General features: G+C 43.3%; 2 protein-coding genes across 2 annotated transcripts; both read left to right on the top strand.

Moving 5' to 3' along the window:
- The first annotated feature begins 1,474 nt into the window (after window positions 1-1,474).
- LOC143955891 (uncharacterized) lies at window positions 1,475-3,533 on the top strand. Its single transcript, XM_077466012.1, has 5 exons — window positions 1,475-1,533; window positions 2,411-2,500; window positions 2,617-2,714; window positions 2,804-3,196; window positions 3,313-3,533. The coding sequence occupies exons 2-5, from the start codon at window positions 2,467-2,469 to the stop codon at window positions 3,523-3,525; spliced, it is 738 nt and encodes a 245-aa protein (XP_077322138.1). The 5' UTR covers window positions 1,475-1,533; window positions 2,411-2,466; the 3' UTR covers window positions 3,526-3,533.
- Window positions 3,534-3,568: 35 nt separating this feature from the next.
- LOC143956089 (uncharacterized) lies at window positions 3,569-15,493 on the top strand. The gene is given in 6 exon segments (XM_077466219.1): window positions 3,569-3,702; window positions 5,194-6,474; window positions 6,477-7,121; window positions 9,897-9,904; window positions 13,560-14,978; window positions 14,981-15,493. Coding segments are annotated over 6 exon segments (3,501 nt in total). The 5' UTR covers window positions 3,569-3,638; the 3' UTR covers window positions 15,065-15,493.
- The last annotated feature ends 497 nt before the right edge of the window (window positions 15,494-15,990 follow it).

The raw sequence follows: 15,990 nt of genomic DNA, 5'->3' as shown, positions 1-15,990 counted from the left end.
CCCTCAAAATCCATACCAGACCCAATGGGCCTGGTATGGATTGGGGTTACCCCCCCCCCCCACGGCAAATCCAGGTGTTCGCTGAACGGCTTCTGGTATGGAATTTGGGGGGGGGGCATGCCATTTTTTTATTTTTACATTTTGGTGTGGGGGTTCCCTTTAAAAATGCATATCAGAACTAAGGGTCTGCTATGGATTTTGGGGGGACCCCACAACATTTTTTTTTTTGCCACTTTTTTCTATTGCCGGCAATCGGTATATTTTTCATTGAGCTGTCAGTGGGGAAGCCCGTTGACAGCTGATGACTCATCCGTTGTTAAGGACTCCCGGCCGCTCCTTAACAACCAGCTCTTCACTGTGCCCCGATTGGGCAAAAGTTTTGTTTTTTTAATTCTGGCGTAGGGTTCCCCTCAAAATCCATATCAGACCCAATGGGCCTGGTATGGATTGGGGGTACCCCCATGCCTTTTTTTTCCACTTGTTCTTGTATTGCCGGCAATGGGTTTATTTTTCATTGAGCTGTCAGCGGGGAAGCCTGTTGACAGTTGATGACTCATCTGTTGTTAAGGATACCGCGGCCGGCTTCCTGGCCCCGCTGCTGAACAACCAGCCATTCACTGTTCCCTGATTAGGAAAAGCTGTGCCCAATCAGAACTTAGAATGCACCGAGTCGCGCGCAGTTCGTTGTGGGGCGTTAATCGGGCGAGACATCTCGCCGAGCACCCCGCAAATTCGGGTGTTCGCCGAACTGCTGCTGTTCGGGCAAAACTGTTCGCCCAATTCTATTTATCATCTCAGGACATTAGGACATTCTGTTTGTAAGTGATATGCTAATTGTTTACTGTACCTAACCTTCCTTCACCAATAAAATAATCTGAACGAGATCGAATGTAGTGTGGACAATGGAGGGAGAGCGATTTCATCTGGAGGAAGAGGAAGTTTCATCTGTTTTCATAATAATATGAAGATGGATCATTAATGAAGGAACCATACAAGAGTCACATGTCTAGATTTACTAGGAAAGGGAATGATAAAAGTGTATGTGTATATATATATATATATATATATATATATATATATATATATATATATATATATATGAAATAAATTAGTCCTCTGTAATCTTGTAATTAAAATAAAACATTGTAAAAAAATAAATTAAAAAATCATATATTTATATAAAGATTTTCATGTATAATCTGTGAGTGTAATCATCGATATAACCTAATAGAAGAACGGGCGTACCACAAGGCAGAGGACGAAATGATGGAACGTAACATAGACTGCGGTATTTATATTCAACACAAGGTGACGAGCTCACTTAATGTCAGTGGACCGCAAAGACAGGAAGTGATGCCGGGTACAGACAGGAAGTGATGTCGGGTACAGACAGGAAGTGATGTCGGGTACAGACAGGAAGTGATGTCAGGTACAGACAGGAAGTGATGTAAGAGTATAAATAGTAAGTTCCAGGCGAGAGGTGATTCAGACGGAAGTAGAGAGGAGACATTGCTGGAACTGGTAGCAGAGGAGGTAATAAGATCTTATTTTATATTTACACGCAGTAACCCCCCGTCATAAAAGGAATAGGAGAAAAGAGATTTACCCTCCACATACGGAATGGCTTCTTCACAATAAGAGCTGTTGAAATACGGAATGGACTCCCTCAGGAACTAGTACTGGGCAGCTCGGTAGATTGTTTTAAAAAATAGTTGGATTTCTTTCTAACTTCAAAAAATATAACTGGATATTATAATTTATAGGTTTTATATTTATATAACATTTACAGGATATTACCATTTATAGGGTTTGAGGTGATGGTAGTCCTATTTTGGACCTTGAAGAAGGGGACACACCCCGAAAAACTTGTCCTGAAAAATTGTCTGTTACTGCAAATAAAGAAAAGTATGGCGGGCAATACTCCATTGTTTCTGTAGGTAATAACATCAGAGATTAATGATTTTCTATAAAGTACACACATCATACCACGAGGACGGGCAGGGAGCGGGAGCCGGCAGAGGTAGCGAGCTGCAGGTAGCGGGAGCTGTGCTAAGAACCTTGCGGAAGAGGGCGGAGTGCACACGTGGCTTCACACCATGCCTAGTGGGTAGGCAGGGAGGGAGAGGCGGGAGAGATAGCGAGGCGGGGGGGCGGTGCACACCCGCGGCATCATTGGTTGCTTGGACGCCCACGGTCCCAGGAACCAATGACTGCTGAGCAGCAGGGATCTGACGCGTTAGATTGGCGGGCTGACGATCCGAAGAGGAGCGTCGCTCGGTCCGTGGTCCAACATTGATGTGCTATTTAATGACAGCCTACGTCTATGTCAACTGTGGGTATAGGATTCTGTATATGGAGGTTTTATTTGATTTATTTTTCTATTGGTCAAAGTTTTTCAAACCTTTTTCAGGTCATTTATCCAACTTGAGGATTGGGAGTCTTTACAAGGATCTCTACAAGGACGTCATGATGGACAATCAGCCGCCCCTCACATCACCGGGTAAGAGGAGACTTTATTGTAAAGGAGAGAGCAGTACGGAGGCTCCACCTAGATCCCCCATCATCTGATAAACACATAGAAACAATGTATTCAGTCAGTGTGTGTGTTTCCTACAGATGGATCCAGTAATGGGAACCCACCAGAGAGATGTCCCCAACCTCTGTATTCCCGGGATTCCACACAGGAAGATCACACCATCTCCCACCATCATCAGGTAGATGAGGAACAATCACTGATAGTATCATTAGGATCTGTACAATATCTGCATTGTTACCATTGATGTCATTTTTATTATATATTCAGAGTGGAAACCTGAGGGATTCTAAAGTTGAGGTTAAAGAAGAGATAAAAGAGGAGGATGATGAGGATGGGGTGATGGAGGAGTCAGAGTTTCTAAAAGACCACAAAGATCTGTCCCAGGACACCATGGTGGAGTCATCCAGCTACAGAAACCCACCAGAGAGATGTCCCCGTCCTCTGTACTTCCGGGATTCCACACAGGTCAATTTTAAAGAAGAGATAAAAGAGGGGGATGGTGTAATGGAGGAGGCAGAGTTTCGAAAGGGACACAAGAACCAGTACCAGGACACCGTGATGGAGCCATCCAGCTACAGAAACCCACCAGAGAGATGTCCCTATCTTCTGTATTCCCAGGATTCCTCACAGGAAGGTCTCACCATCCCCCACCATCATCAGGTAGATGAAGCTGAGCATGTAGACCTAAAAAAATCATTCCAAGCTCTGACAGGACATTCGTCTATGTCATTTCTTTTTCCTTTTAATAAGTATATTCTGTCATCTTTGGGGTTTAGGGTGAAGAACGGGAAGACATCAAAGTTGAGGTTAAAGAGGAAGAAGAAGAGAGGTTGGTGAGTGGAGATCAGCAGTCTATGGAGGATGGAGGTCCTCGGCATTCCCGGGATTCCACCCAGGAACATAACACCTATAAAGAGAACGATGAGGTAGATGGGACGGAAGACAAAGAACTCGAAAATAGTTCCATGAGAGGACATTCTTTTATGTAATTTCTTGTTCTTTTTCTATCATATTTGGGGTTTAGGGTGAAGAACGGGAAGACATCAAAGTTGAGGTTAAAGAGGAAGAAGAAGAGAGGTTGGTGAGTGGAGATCAGCAGTCCATGGAGGAGGGAGAGATGATTATGGAAAGTAAACAGGAGGAATCTTCTCTACATGAGGACACAAGTAAGTAATGAATAGAGAAACAGTTCACATTATTATTTATTTATATGACTACAGAATATGTATTTACATTGTTAGGTTGAGACAAATTTCCCAACTTCTTCATCTCCAGTAGGGATGGGCGAGCAGTTTGGGCCAAGCATGAGTTCGGCCCCGAACATCACCCGTTTCGGTGTTTGGTGAACACCCGAATTTTCCATGCGTTCAGCGCGATGTTTGCCCGCTGAACGCACAGTAAATAAGTTGTTAAGGAGCGGGAAGCTGGCCACCGTGTCCTTAACAATGTCATCATCTGTGGGCTTGCTGAATTTTCTGGCAATCGAAAAAAAAAAAAACCAGTGTGGAGGTCCCCTCAATATCCATTGCAGGCCCTTTGGGTCTGGTATGGATATTAAGGGGAACCCCATGCCAAAATAAATAAAAAAACACGGCGTGGGTTACCCCCCCCCCCCCCCCCCCAATCCATACCAGACCCTCAGGTCTAGTATGGATTGTGAAAGAAACACCCACACTAAAATGAAAAGAAAAATAGTGTGGGGTCCCCTCAAAATTCATACCAGATCCTTGGCAGGCCAGAAAATGTAGGGGGGGGGGGCGAGCCCCCCCTCCTGTACCATACCAGGCCACATTCCCTCAACATAGGGGGTGCTTTTGGGTGGGGGGATGCTCTGCCCCCCCCTACTCCAAAGCACCTTGTCCCCATGTTGATGGGGACAAGGGCCTCTTTCCCACAACCCTGGCCGGTGGTTGTGGGGGTCTGTGGGCAGGAGGCTTATCGGAATCCGGAAGCCTTTTTAACAAGGGGGCACCCAGATCCCGCCCCCCCCCCCTCCTCCTATGTGAATGAGTATGGGGTACATTGTAACCTACTCACCAAAAAAAAGTGTCAAATAAACAAAAACACACAGGGCGTTTTTGACAATTACTTTATTAAAAAGACAAAAATGTAGATCCATCGTCAATCACTACGCCCCCCCCCCCCCCCAGACCCGAAAAGATAATTAAAAAAAACCTCAGCCTGCAAGGAAGGCTGACCGGCGACTGCCTGTTCCTCCATCTGACAGTTCTTAAATAGGTAAGGGGCGGAGCCACCTGGCGACATCACCTGGTGGCACCTCCCCACGTGACATCACCGACCCACAATTCACAGTCGTCACGCAAGTGTGTTCAAAAGTGTGACTTGTTAGGTATCTATTTAGTTGGTGTAACATCATCTTTCATATGTTACAAAAAATTGGGGTGTATATTGTGTTTTTTTTTTTTTTGTTTTTTATTCGTTAAAGTGTATTTTTCCCACAAAAATTGCTTTTGAAAAACTTGCACAAATACAGTGTGACATAAAAAAACTGCAACGATCACCATTTTATTTCCTAGGGTCTCTGCTAAAAAAAAAAAAGTATATATATTTTGGGTCTGGGAGTTATAAATAATTTTCGAGCGAAAAATACAAAAAAAGGCCGGGTCTTCAAGTGGGTAATAATTGTTTTCTTACAGATGGACGCTTTGTTTTGAAAACCTCGGAGGGAGATTCAAATTTACCTCAAGAATTCAAGGCAGAAGATGATGACATCACACAATGTTCTCCAGGAGAAGATCCCATTACTCCAACCGCACATCACAGACCTCACCATCTGGAGGGATCAATGGGTCCTTCTAATCCTGAGGGACCTTCTCATAAATCCCATACTATGACCTCAGATGTCCATCTAAGATCAATGGATCCTTCTAATCCTAAAGAACCTTCTGATAAATCCCATACTATGACTTCAGATGTCCATCTAAGATCAATGGATCCCTCTAATCCTGAGGAACCTTCTGATAAATCCCATAATATGACCTCAGATGTCCATCTAAGATCAATGGATCCTTCTAATCCTGAGGAACCTTCTGATAAATCCCATACTATGACTTCAGATGTCCATCTAAGATCAATGGATCCTTCTAATCCCAAGGAGTTGTCTTTATGTGACAGGGGTCATATGGGAGAGCGTACTTTTTCATGCTCAGAGAGTGGGAAATGTTTCATTGATAAAGGGAAACTTCTTGGACACCAGAAAAGTCACACGGGTGAGCATCCCTTTTCATGTTCAAAGTGCGGGAAAAGTTTCACTACGAAAAATAACCTTTTTAGACACCAGGCAATTCATACTGGTGAGCGTCCTTATTCATGTTCAGAGTGCGGGAAGTGTTTCACTGCAAAGGGGAGCCTTCTTAGACACCAGGCAATTCATACCGGCGAGCGTTCTTTTTCTTGTTCAGTGTGCGGGAAATGCTTTCCTAGGGTTGATCACCTTCTTTTACACCGGAGAAAACACACGGATGAGCGTCTTTTTTCATGTTCAGTGTGCGGGAAATCTTTTACGGACAAAGGAGGACTACGTATACACCAAAGAAGTCACACGGGTGAGCGTCCTCATTCATGTACAGAGTGCGGGAAATGTTTCGCTGATAAAGGAAAACTTCTCATACACCAGAGAATTCACACGGGCGAGCGCCCTTTTTCATGTTCAGAGTGCGGGAAATGTTTCAGTGTGAAATGGAGTCTTCTTATACACCAGAGAATACACACAGGTGAGCGTCCTTTTTCATGTACAGTGTGCGGTAAATGTTTTATTGACAAAGGAGGACTACGTATTCACCAAAGAAGTCATGCGGATGAGCATCCGCATTCATGTACAGAGTGCGGGAAGTGTTTCACGGATAAAGGAAAACTTCTTATACACCAGAGAGTTCACACGGGTGAGCGTCCTTTTTCATGTTCAGAGTGCGGGAAACTGCGAAAGGGAGCCTTCTTAGACACCAGAAAACACACACAGCGACTTGTCATTTTTCATGTTCAGAGTGCTGGAAATGTTTCACTGAGAAAGGAAACCTTCTTCTACACCAGAGAATACACACAGGGGAGCGTCCTTTTGCATGTTCAGTGTGCGGGAAATGTTTTACTGACAAACGAGGACTTCATGTACACCAAAAAAGTCACACGGGTGAGCGTGCTCATTCATGTACAGAGTGCGGGAAGTGTTTCACGACGAAAGGGAGCCTTCTTGCACACCAGAAAAGTCACACGGGCGAGCGTCCCTTTTCCTGTTCAGAGTGCGGGAAATGTTTCATGACGAAAAGAGACCTTCTTAGACACCAGGCAATTCATACCGGTGAGCGTCCTTTTTCATGCTCAGTGTGCGGGAAATGCTTTCCTAGGGTTGATCACCTTCATTTACACCAGAAAATACACACAGGGGAGCGTCCTTTTTCATGTTCGGAGTGCGGGAAATGTTTTATCGACAAAGGAGGACTACGTGTACACCAAAGAAGGCACACAGGTGAGCGTCCTCATTCATGTACAGAGTGCGGGAAGTGTTTCACTGATAAAGGTAAACTTCTTAGACACCAGAGAATACACACAGGGGAGAGTCCTTTTTCATGTTCAGATCCAGACTCCGCCCCCAGATCTCTCCATAAAGGGGACCGGTCACAGTCCATACTGTTATAAGGAATGTTGTTCATTCTTTCTGAAAGCAATAAAGTTTAAAAAAAAAAAAATAGCTCAACACACAGCCATTAATGTCTGGCAACAAAAGTGAGTACACCCCTAAGTGAAAATGTCCAAATTGGGCCCAATTAGCCATTTTCCCTCCTCCCCGGTGTCATGTGACTCGTTAGTGTTACAAGGTCTCAGGTGTGAATGGGGAGCGGGTGTGGTTAAATTTGGTGTTATCGCTCTCACTCTCTCATACTGGTCACTGGAAGTTCAACAACATGGCACCTCATGGCAAAGAACTCTCTGAGGATCTGAAAAAAAAAGAATCATTGATCTACATAAAGATGGCCTAGGCTATAAGAAGATTGCCAGGACCCTGAAACTGAGCTGCAGCCAGGGGCGTAACTATAGGGGGTGCAGCAGTCGCGACCGCAACTGGGCCCTGTGATGCAGGGGGCCCATGCAGCCCCCCTCTACATATGGCCGGCAGCAGCATAGGCAGCTAGGGGTACCAGTGCACCATGCACACGGGTGGCTGGAGGTGGAGGGTGACTAGCAGAGCTCCATGCTCGACTATCGCACTGGCTGCTCTTTAGTTGTGCATTCCCCGCATGACCTGTGTCCTCGGCCGGCTCCTCAGAGTACCCCTCTTCTGCTCCATGCATTGCCACTCAGTCCGATGTCTGTTCTCCCCAGCCAGATGGGGCACCTAAAAATTAAACAAAAATAATAATAAAAAAAAAAAAACGACTGATGCCAGTGGTGGAACTACAGGGCTCACAAAGGTCATACCTGTGACCACGCCATGGAGTTCCACCGCCGGACTCGGAGGCAAGGGCCCTGGCTGGGGTTCAGGGGGGCCCTTCATGGTTTCTTGCATCGGGGCCCTGAAGGTTCTAGTTACGCCACTGGCTGCAGCACGGTGGCCAAGACCATACAGCGGTATAACAGGACAGGTTCCACTCAGAACAGGTCTCGCCATGGTCCACCAAAGAAGTTGGGTGCACGTGCTCAGCATCATATCCAGAGGTTGTCTTTGGGAGATAGACATATGAGTGCTGCCGGCATTGCTGCAGAGGTTATAGGGGTGGGGGGTCACCCTGTCAGTGATCAGACCATACGCCGCACACTGCATCAAATTGGTCTGCATGGCTGTCGTCCCAGAAGGAAGCCTCTTCTAAAGATGATGCAAAAGAAAAGACCGCAAACAGTTTGCTGAAGACAATCAGACTAAGGAGATGGATTACTGGAACCATGTCCTGTGGTCTGATGAGACCAAGATAAACGTATTTGGGTCAGATGGTGTGTGGGAGCAACCAGGCGAGGAGGACAAAGACAAGTGTGTCTTGCCTACAGTCAGGCATGGTGGTGGGAGTGTCATGGTCTGGGGCTGCATGAGTGCTGCCGGCACTGGGGGGCTACAGATCATTGAGGGGACCATGAATGCCAACATGTACTGTGACATACTGAAGCAGAGCATGATCCCCTCCCTTCAGAGACTGGACCGCAGGGCAGTATTCCAACATGATAACAACCCCAAACACACCTCCAAGACCACCACTGCCTTGCTAAAGAAGCTGAGGGTAAAGGTGATGGATTGGCCAAGCATGTCTCCAGACCTAAACCCTATTGAGCATCTGTGGGGCATCCTCAAACGGAAGGTGGAGGAGTGCAAGGTCTCTAACATCCACTGTGATGTCATCATGGAGGAGTGGAAGAGGACTCCAGTGACATGGTTGGGGGGTTCTAAGCAACTTTCTTCAAAAAAAAAAAAAAACTTGATTTTTTACATGTAGGAGCAAATTGTCAGAATTGGCCTGGTTGGCAAATAGTTAATTAAATTGGTACAATCTGGCAAAAAGAGAGATTTTACTTATAGGTGGAGTATGTTAGGCTAAGTCTCTTACCGACCTTTTCTTTTCCTTATGTCGCGTACACACGACTGGACTTTCCGGCAGACTAGGTCCGACGGACTTTCCGAATGAACAGACTTGGCCACACATGAACGGACTAAGTCCGTTCGTTGTTAACGGGACTAAAAAAGGAAGTTCAATAGCCAGTAGTCAATAGCTTCCCTTGCGTCGTATTTGGTCCTTTGGACCACCATACAGACGAACGGTTTTCCCGATAGGAATTGAACAGATTTGAAACATGTTCTATTTCTAGGTCCGTCTGATGAACTTTTTCGGTTAGTTGGCCATATCTCCGGAACCATAAGTCACAGAAGCTTCAAACATGGCGATTAAGGGTTTTTGAACCCCTTCTACCTTCATGCAAAATTGGGGACCTCCAGACCCAAAGGGTCGAAAAAAAATTTTTTTCTGACCAGTCAGATCTCTCTGTCTCTGGGATTAGCCCACACATGATTCTGTCGGCCCTAGTCTGTCGGAAAGTTCGGTGGTGTGTACGTGGCATTAGAGACCCATGTGGTAAGATCTAACAGCTGAGATTCCTAGCTTTTTTTTCCTCGCCAAAATTTGTGTTCCCCAATTCCTCTTTTTTTTCGATTCTCTATAATAAATTAAAAAAATCCAGCAGGAAAAGAGGAAGCCCCTCATCATCGGCCCGACACGGGTGCAGACCCCAATCTCAAGTCACTAGTCTATATGACCACATATCCAAATTTGTCCCCAGTACCTCTGCCCCACAGCCACTCGTACAGGTTTACAGTATGCTTTGGCCGGTTTTACATATCGATCTCACCCATAACCCATAGGAGGCACTGTTGTTAAACCTACACCACACCTAAATAAACAGCAGAGTCAGATGGTGGTGTCCGTGTTCTTGGTAGACCTTAGCTAAAGCCCGTAGACGTCTATCACTCTTTGATATGGTTAATGGGAGCTCTGCTCCGTGCTTCTCTCCGTGCTTCTCCCTAAATAAACAGCAGAGTCAGATGGTGGTGTCCGTGTTCTTGGTAGACCTTAGCTAAAGCCTGTAGACGTCTATCACTCTTTGATATGGCTAACGGGAGCTCTGCTCCATGCTTCTCTCCGTGCTTCTCTCTAAATAAACAGCAGAGTCAGATGGTGGTGTCCGTGTTCTTGGTAGACCTTAGCTAAAGCCCGTAGACGTCTATCACTCTTTGATATGGTTAATGGGAGCTCTGCTCCGTGCTTCTCTCCGTGCTTCTCCCTAAATAAACAGCAGAGTCAGATGGTGGTGTCCGTGTTCTTGGTAGACCTTAGCTAAAGCCTGTAGACGTCTATCACTCTTTGATATGGTTAACGGGAGCTCTGCTCCGTGCTTCTCTCCGTGCTCCTCTCTAAATAAACAGCAGAGTCAGATGGTGGTGTCCGTGTTCTTGGTAGACCTTAGCTAAAGCCTGTAGACGTCTATCACTCTTTGATATGGCTAACGGGAGCTCTGCTCCATGCTTCTCTCCGTGCTTCTCTCTAAATAAACAGCAGAGTCAGATGGTGGTGTCCGTGTTCTTGGTAGACCTTAGCTTAAGCCTGTAGATGTCTATCACTCTTTGATATGGTTAACCGGGGCTCTGCTCCATGCTTCTCTCCATGCTTCTCCCTAAATAAACAGCAGAGTCAGATGGTGGTGTCCGTGTTCTTGGTAGACCTTAGCTAAAGCCCGTAGACGTCTATAACTCTTTGATATGGTTAATGGGAGCTCTGCTCCATGCTTCTCTCCGTGCTCCTCTCTAAATAAACAGCAGAGTCAGATGGTGGTGTCCGTGTTCTTGGTAGACCTTAGCTAAAGCCCGTAGACGTCTATCACTCTTTGATATGGTTAACGGGAGCTCTGCTCCGTGCTTCTCTCCGTGCTTCTCCCTAAATAAACAGCAGAGTCAGATGGTGGTGTCCGTGTTCTTGGTAGACCTTAGCTAAAGCCCGTAGACACCTATCACTAAATTTTTCTGAGGTCAAATAGAGGCTTATGAGGACCATGGTACACGAAACGTTGACCTCTATATGGTACTTAATGATACTCCTGCAAAATATTTGAGGGTCTAGGGCCCATGGCTGGACTACAATGATCACCTGCATCTAGACGTAGACCTTCTCTAATTGTAACTGACCACTATAAGCTAGAGGGACATTACTGATGGCTGGATCTCACGGGGAACCCCCAAACCCACCCCTCCCAGGTTCCAGTGCCTTTTTATTGTCTGCTCCTTTTCCTCTTTGTTTCTACTTATTTTTCCTATTGTCTTTGCTCAATTATGTGTTTTTATCGACGAACTGGCATTTCGGGAACTACCATTCATAAGGTGACATTTACTGGTCTTACAAACGAGAAATACCCATGGGACAGAACACCTTACTTGTCCTTAAACTCGCACCTCTTTATCACGCTTTGATATGGTTAACATGAGCTCTGCTCTGTGCTTCTCTATATTCGATTAAATTTTTGTACATTTGTCTTTTATGTTTGTCAGTTCTCTGTAGTTTTCTCAGAAAACGTAATAAATTCTTTGTCAGATACGAAGATCAAATGATTGCTTTTTTTTATTATATGTTTCCCATTTATTCAATTTTAACTGAATGTGTGTGTCATAATGTATTCATATAACGGAAGAATGAACTACAAGGAAGCATGGAAAATATGAAAACGTAGGGTGCAGTTAATAAACTCACCACAAGATGGAGATATCACTTACTGTGTGGCCCGCTCAGACAGGAAGTGATGTCGGGTAAGAACAGGAAGTGATGTCGGGTAAGAACAGGAAGTGATGTCACACAAGGACAGGAAGTTATAAAGACAGGAAGACCTGGGGGAGAGAGTGGAGAGCAAACGTAGCTGGATCATGCAGAGCAGGTAATAAGATCTTATTTTCTATTTACACCCAGTAATCCCCCCGTCATGTCCGTCCTCTTCCTCCATAGTCACTGTGATGTCTTTTATTTACAATACTTACCGCTACTCACCGAACATTATTATATTCGAGTTATTTTATAATATGAGCTTAGATATATCCTAATTATATTATTCTGATTTTATCGAATTCAGTGCCAGAGCTCTGAGAAAGTTCTGAATGCTGTACTGATATACATGACTCATGAATGCAAGACGTAAAAAAACAAAACATAACATATATTCAAAATTTGTGTTTTTCGACAGATGGCCTGTACTGCTGGAAGTTAAATACATCACACTGTTATCTTATTGTGTCTCCAGATTGTACTGCAGGAGACAGTGACGTTGCACAATATTCTCCAAAAGTAATACTAGGTAAAACTAGGCAATGAATCCTTCTAATCCTGAGGAATCTTCTGATAAACCCCATACTATGACTTCAGATGACCATCTAAAATCAATGGATCCTTCTAATCCTGAGGAATCCTCTGATAAATCACAATTTATGACTTCAGATGTCCATCTAAGATCACTGGATCCTTGTAATTTGGAGGCTTCTTCTAATAAATCACATAATATGGCATTAGATATCCATCTAAGATCAATAGATCCTTCTAATCCTGAGACATCTTCTGATGAATTACTTTCTATGACTTCTGATATCTACCTAGGATCAACGGATCCTTCTAATCCCGAGGAATCTTCTGATAAATCCCATACTATGACTTCAGATGACCATCTAACATCAATGGATCCTTCTAATCCCGAGGAATCTTCTGATAAATCCCATACTATGACTTCAGATGACCATCTAACATCAATGGATCCTTCTATTCCTGAGGAACCTTCTGATAAATCCCATACTATGACTTCAGATGACCATCTAAGATCAATGGATCCTTCTAATCCTGAGCAATCTTCTGATAAATCCCATACTATGACTTCAGATGACCATCTAAGATCAATGGATCCTTCTAATCCTGAGGAATCTTCTGATAAATCCCATACTATGGCTTCAGATGACCATCTAAGATCAATGGAACCTTCTAATCCTGAGGAACCTTCTGAGAAATCCCATACTATGACCTCAGATGTCCATCTAAGATCAATGGATCCTTCTAATCCCGAGGAATCTTCTGATAAATCCCATACTATGGCTTCAGATGTCCATCTAAGATCAATGGGTCCTTCTATTCCTGAGGAACCTTCTGATAAATCCCATACTATGACTTCAGATGTCCATCTAAGATCAATGGATCCTTCTAATCCCGAGGAATCTTCTGATAAATCCCATACTATGACTTCAGATGTCCATCTAAGATCAATGGATCCTTCTATTCCTGAGGAATCTTCTGATAGATCCCATACTATGACTTCAGATGTCCATCTAAGATCAATGGATCCTTCTAATCCCGAGGAATATTCTGATAAATCCCATACTATGACTTCAGATGTCCATCTAAGATCAATGGATCCTTCTAATCCCGAGGAACCTTCTGATAAATCCCAAATTATGACCTCAGATGTCTGCCCAAGTCCTCACAATGAAAATGTTTATTCATGTTTAGAGTGTGGGAAAAGCTTCGCTAAGAAGGTTTACTTGGTTAATCACCAGAGAATTCACATTAGCGATCATCCATTTTCCTGTTCAGAGTGTGGGAGAAGTTTTGCTAAGAAAGTTTACCTGGCTAGTCACCGGAAAATTCACACAGGTGATTGTCCATTTTCCTGTGCAGAGTGTGGGAAACGTTTTGCTAGGAAGAGTTACCTGGTTAGTCACCAGAAAATTCACACTGGTGATGTTCCGTTTTCCTGTTCAGAGTGTGGGAAACGTTTTGCTAAGAAGATTTACTTGGTTAATCACCAGAGAACTCACACTGGTGATTGTCCATATTCCTGTTCAGAGTGTGGGAAAAGTTTTGCACAGAAAGCCTTCCTTCTAACACACCAGAGGAGTCACACGGGTGAACGTCCTTTTTCTTGTTTAGAGTGCGGGAAAGGTTTTACGCAAAAAATCTCCCTCCTTGTACACCAGAGAAGTCACACGGGTGAACGTCCTTTTTCTTGTTTAGAGTGCGGGAAAGGTTTTACGCAAAAAATCTCCCTCCTTGTACACCAGAGAAGTCACACGGGTGAGCTCCCTTTTTCCTGTTCAGAGTGCGGGAAATGTTTCGCACAGAAAATCTCCCTTCTTGTACACCAGAGAGGTCACACGGGCGAGCGCCCCTTTTCCTGTTCAGAGTGTGGAAAACGCTTCATTGACAGAGGATACCTTGTTATACACCAGAGAGTTCACACAGGGGAGCGGCCTTATTCATGTTCAGAGTGCGGGAAAGGTTTCATTAAGAAAGGGGACCTTTTTAGACACCAGAGAATTCATACCGGCGAGCATCCTTATTTATGTTCAGAGTGCGGGAAATGTTTCAATCAGAAAAGAAACCTTAATAAACACAAGGCCATACACGCAGCGGAGCGTCCTTTCCCTTGTTCAGAGTGCGGACAATCTTTCAGTAAAAAAGAAAAGCTTATTGCACACCAGAGAACTCACACAGGGGAGCACCCTTTTTCATGCGCAGAGTGTGGGAAATGTTTTACTAAAAAAGTAAACCTTCTCGGACACCAGAGAACTCACACGGGTGAGCGTCCCTATTCATGTTTAGAGTGCGGGAGATGTTTCACTTGCAAAGGATACCTTGTTAGGCACCAAAAAACTCACACGGGTGAGCGTCCGCATTCGTGTTCAGAGTGCGGAAAGTGTTTCACCCTGAAAGCAGACCTTGTTCGGCATCAGAGAATTCACACAGGGGAGCGTCCCTTTTCCTGTTCAGAGTGTGGAAGAAGTTTTACTGACAAAGGAAACTTTCTTAGACACCAGAGAATTCACACGGACGAGCGTCCGTATTCATGCTCAGAGTGCGGGAAATCTTTCTTTCAGAAATACTCGCTTGTTAAACACCTGAAAGTACACACCGCTGAGCCTGTTCAGTGCCTGCAGAGTGCGGGAAATGTTTTATAGACACGCGTAGTTTGTTTCGTTCTGAATTCGTTTTTGAACGCATTTTGACATATTTGTAAATTCTGAGATATCCAAATTAACGAAAAACCCGTTTACCATTTTTTTTATTTATTTTTTTTGAATATTCGTAAATTCTAATATTTGAAAATTCTGAATTGATAAATTTTTTAAATTTCTGGATTACGAATTTATCGAATTAAATTAGAAATCTGAAATAATGACTGACTAATAAAAACGTAAAAAAAAGTCTAATTTAAAAAAACTTACATTTTCAGAAATTCAAAAATCCAAAAATTCCAATTTCCGAGTTTTTCCATAAATTTGAAAATTCAGAAATCCGAAAATTCTACTGACTAATAAAAACATCAAAAAAGTCTAATTTCCAAATTTTTTATTTTTTTTTTCATTTTCAGAAATTCGAAAATCCAAAAATTCTAATTTCTGAATTTTCAAAAATTCGGAAATTAAAAATTCAAAAATTTGGAAATCCGAAAATCTGAAATAATAACTGATGAATAATAACTTTAACTATTACTAACTATTAAATTATAGGTATTGGAATTTCCTTTCAAATTTGGCTGTTAGTGAACGTAACGAATACGAATTTATCCAAAGTTACGGATTTTCTGAAATAACGGATATCTCATCTAAACGAATGGAATGTAATGAATTAATAATAATAAATAACAATAATAATAAAAAAGATTATTATAAATTTTTTTCCGCTTCAATTGTTTAGATGAAAAATTTGTTAATTTTCAGATAATTCGTAACTTCGGATAAATTTGTATTCGTTACATTCACTAACAGCCAAATTTGAAAGGAAATTCCAATACCTATAATTTATTAGTTATTAGAATATTTTAGAATTTATGAATTTACAAATTTCGACCATATCGATGACCCAAAAAAATGAAGACGAACAAATTTTTCGGCAGTGTACACGTCTAATGTTTTACAGATAGAAGAAGACTAAGGAGACACC

Source organism: Lithobates pipiens, unplaced genomic scaffold (assembly GCF_037356315.1).
Source record: "Lithobates pipiens isolate NorthernLeopardFrog02 unplaced genomic scaffold, aLitPip1_a1.2 Scaffold_35, whole genome shotgun sequence".
NCBI lineage: Eukaryota > Metazoa > Chordata > Amphibia > Anura > Ranidae > Lithobates > Lithobates pipiens.
Note: the sequence above shows the minus strand (reverse complement) of the source record. Positions and strands in the feature narration are given on the sequence as shown.

Coding starts and splice junctions, on each gene's coding strand:
- LOC143955891 (XM_077466012.1), top strand. CDS start 2,467: ATGATGGACAATCAGCCGCCCCTCACATCACCGG. Junction 2,501..2,616: donor GCCGCCCCTCACATCACCGG/GTAAGAGGAGAC, acceptor TGTTTCCTACAG/ATGGATCCAGTAATGGGAAC. Junction 3,197..3,312: donor CCATCCCCCACCATCATCAG/GTAGATGAAGCT, acceptor TTTGGGGTTTAG/GGTGAAGAACGGGAAGACAT.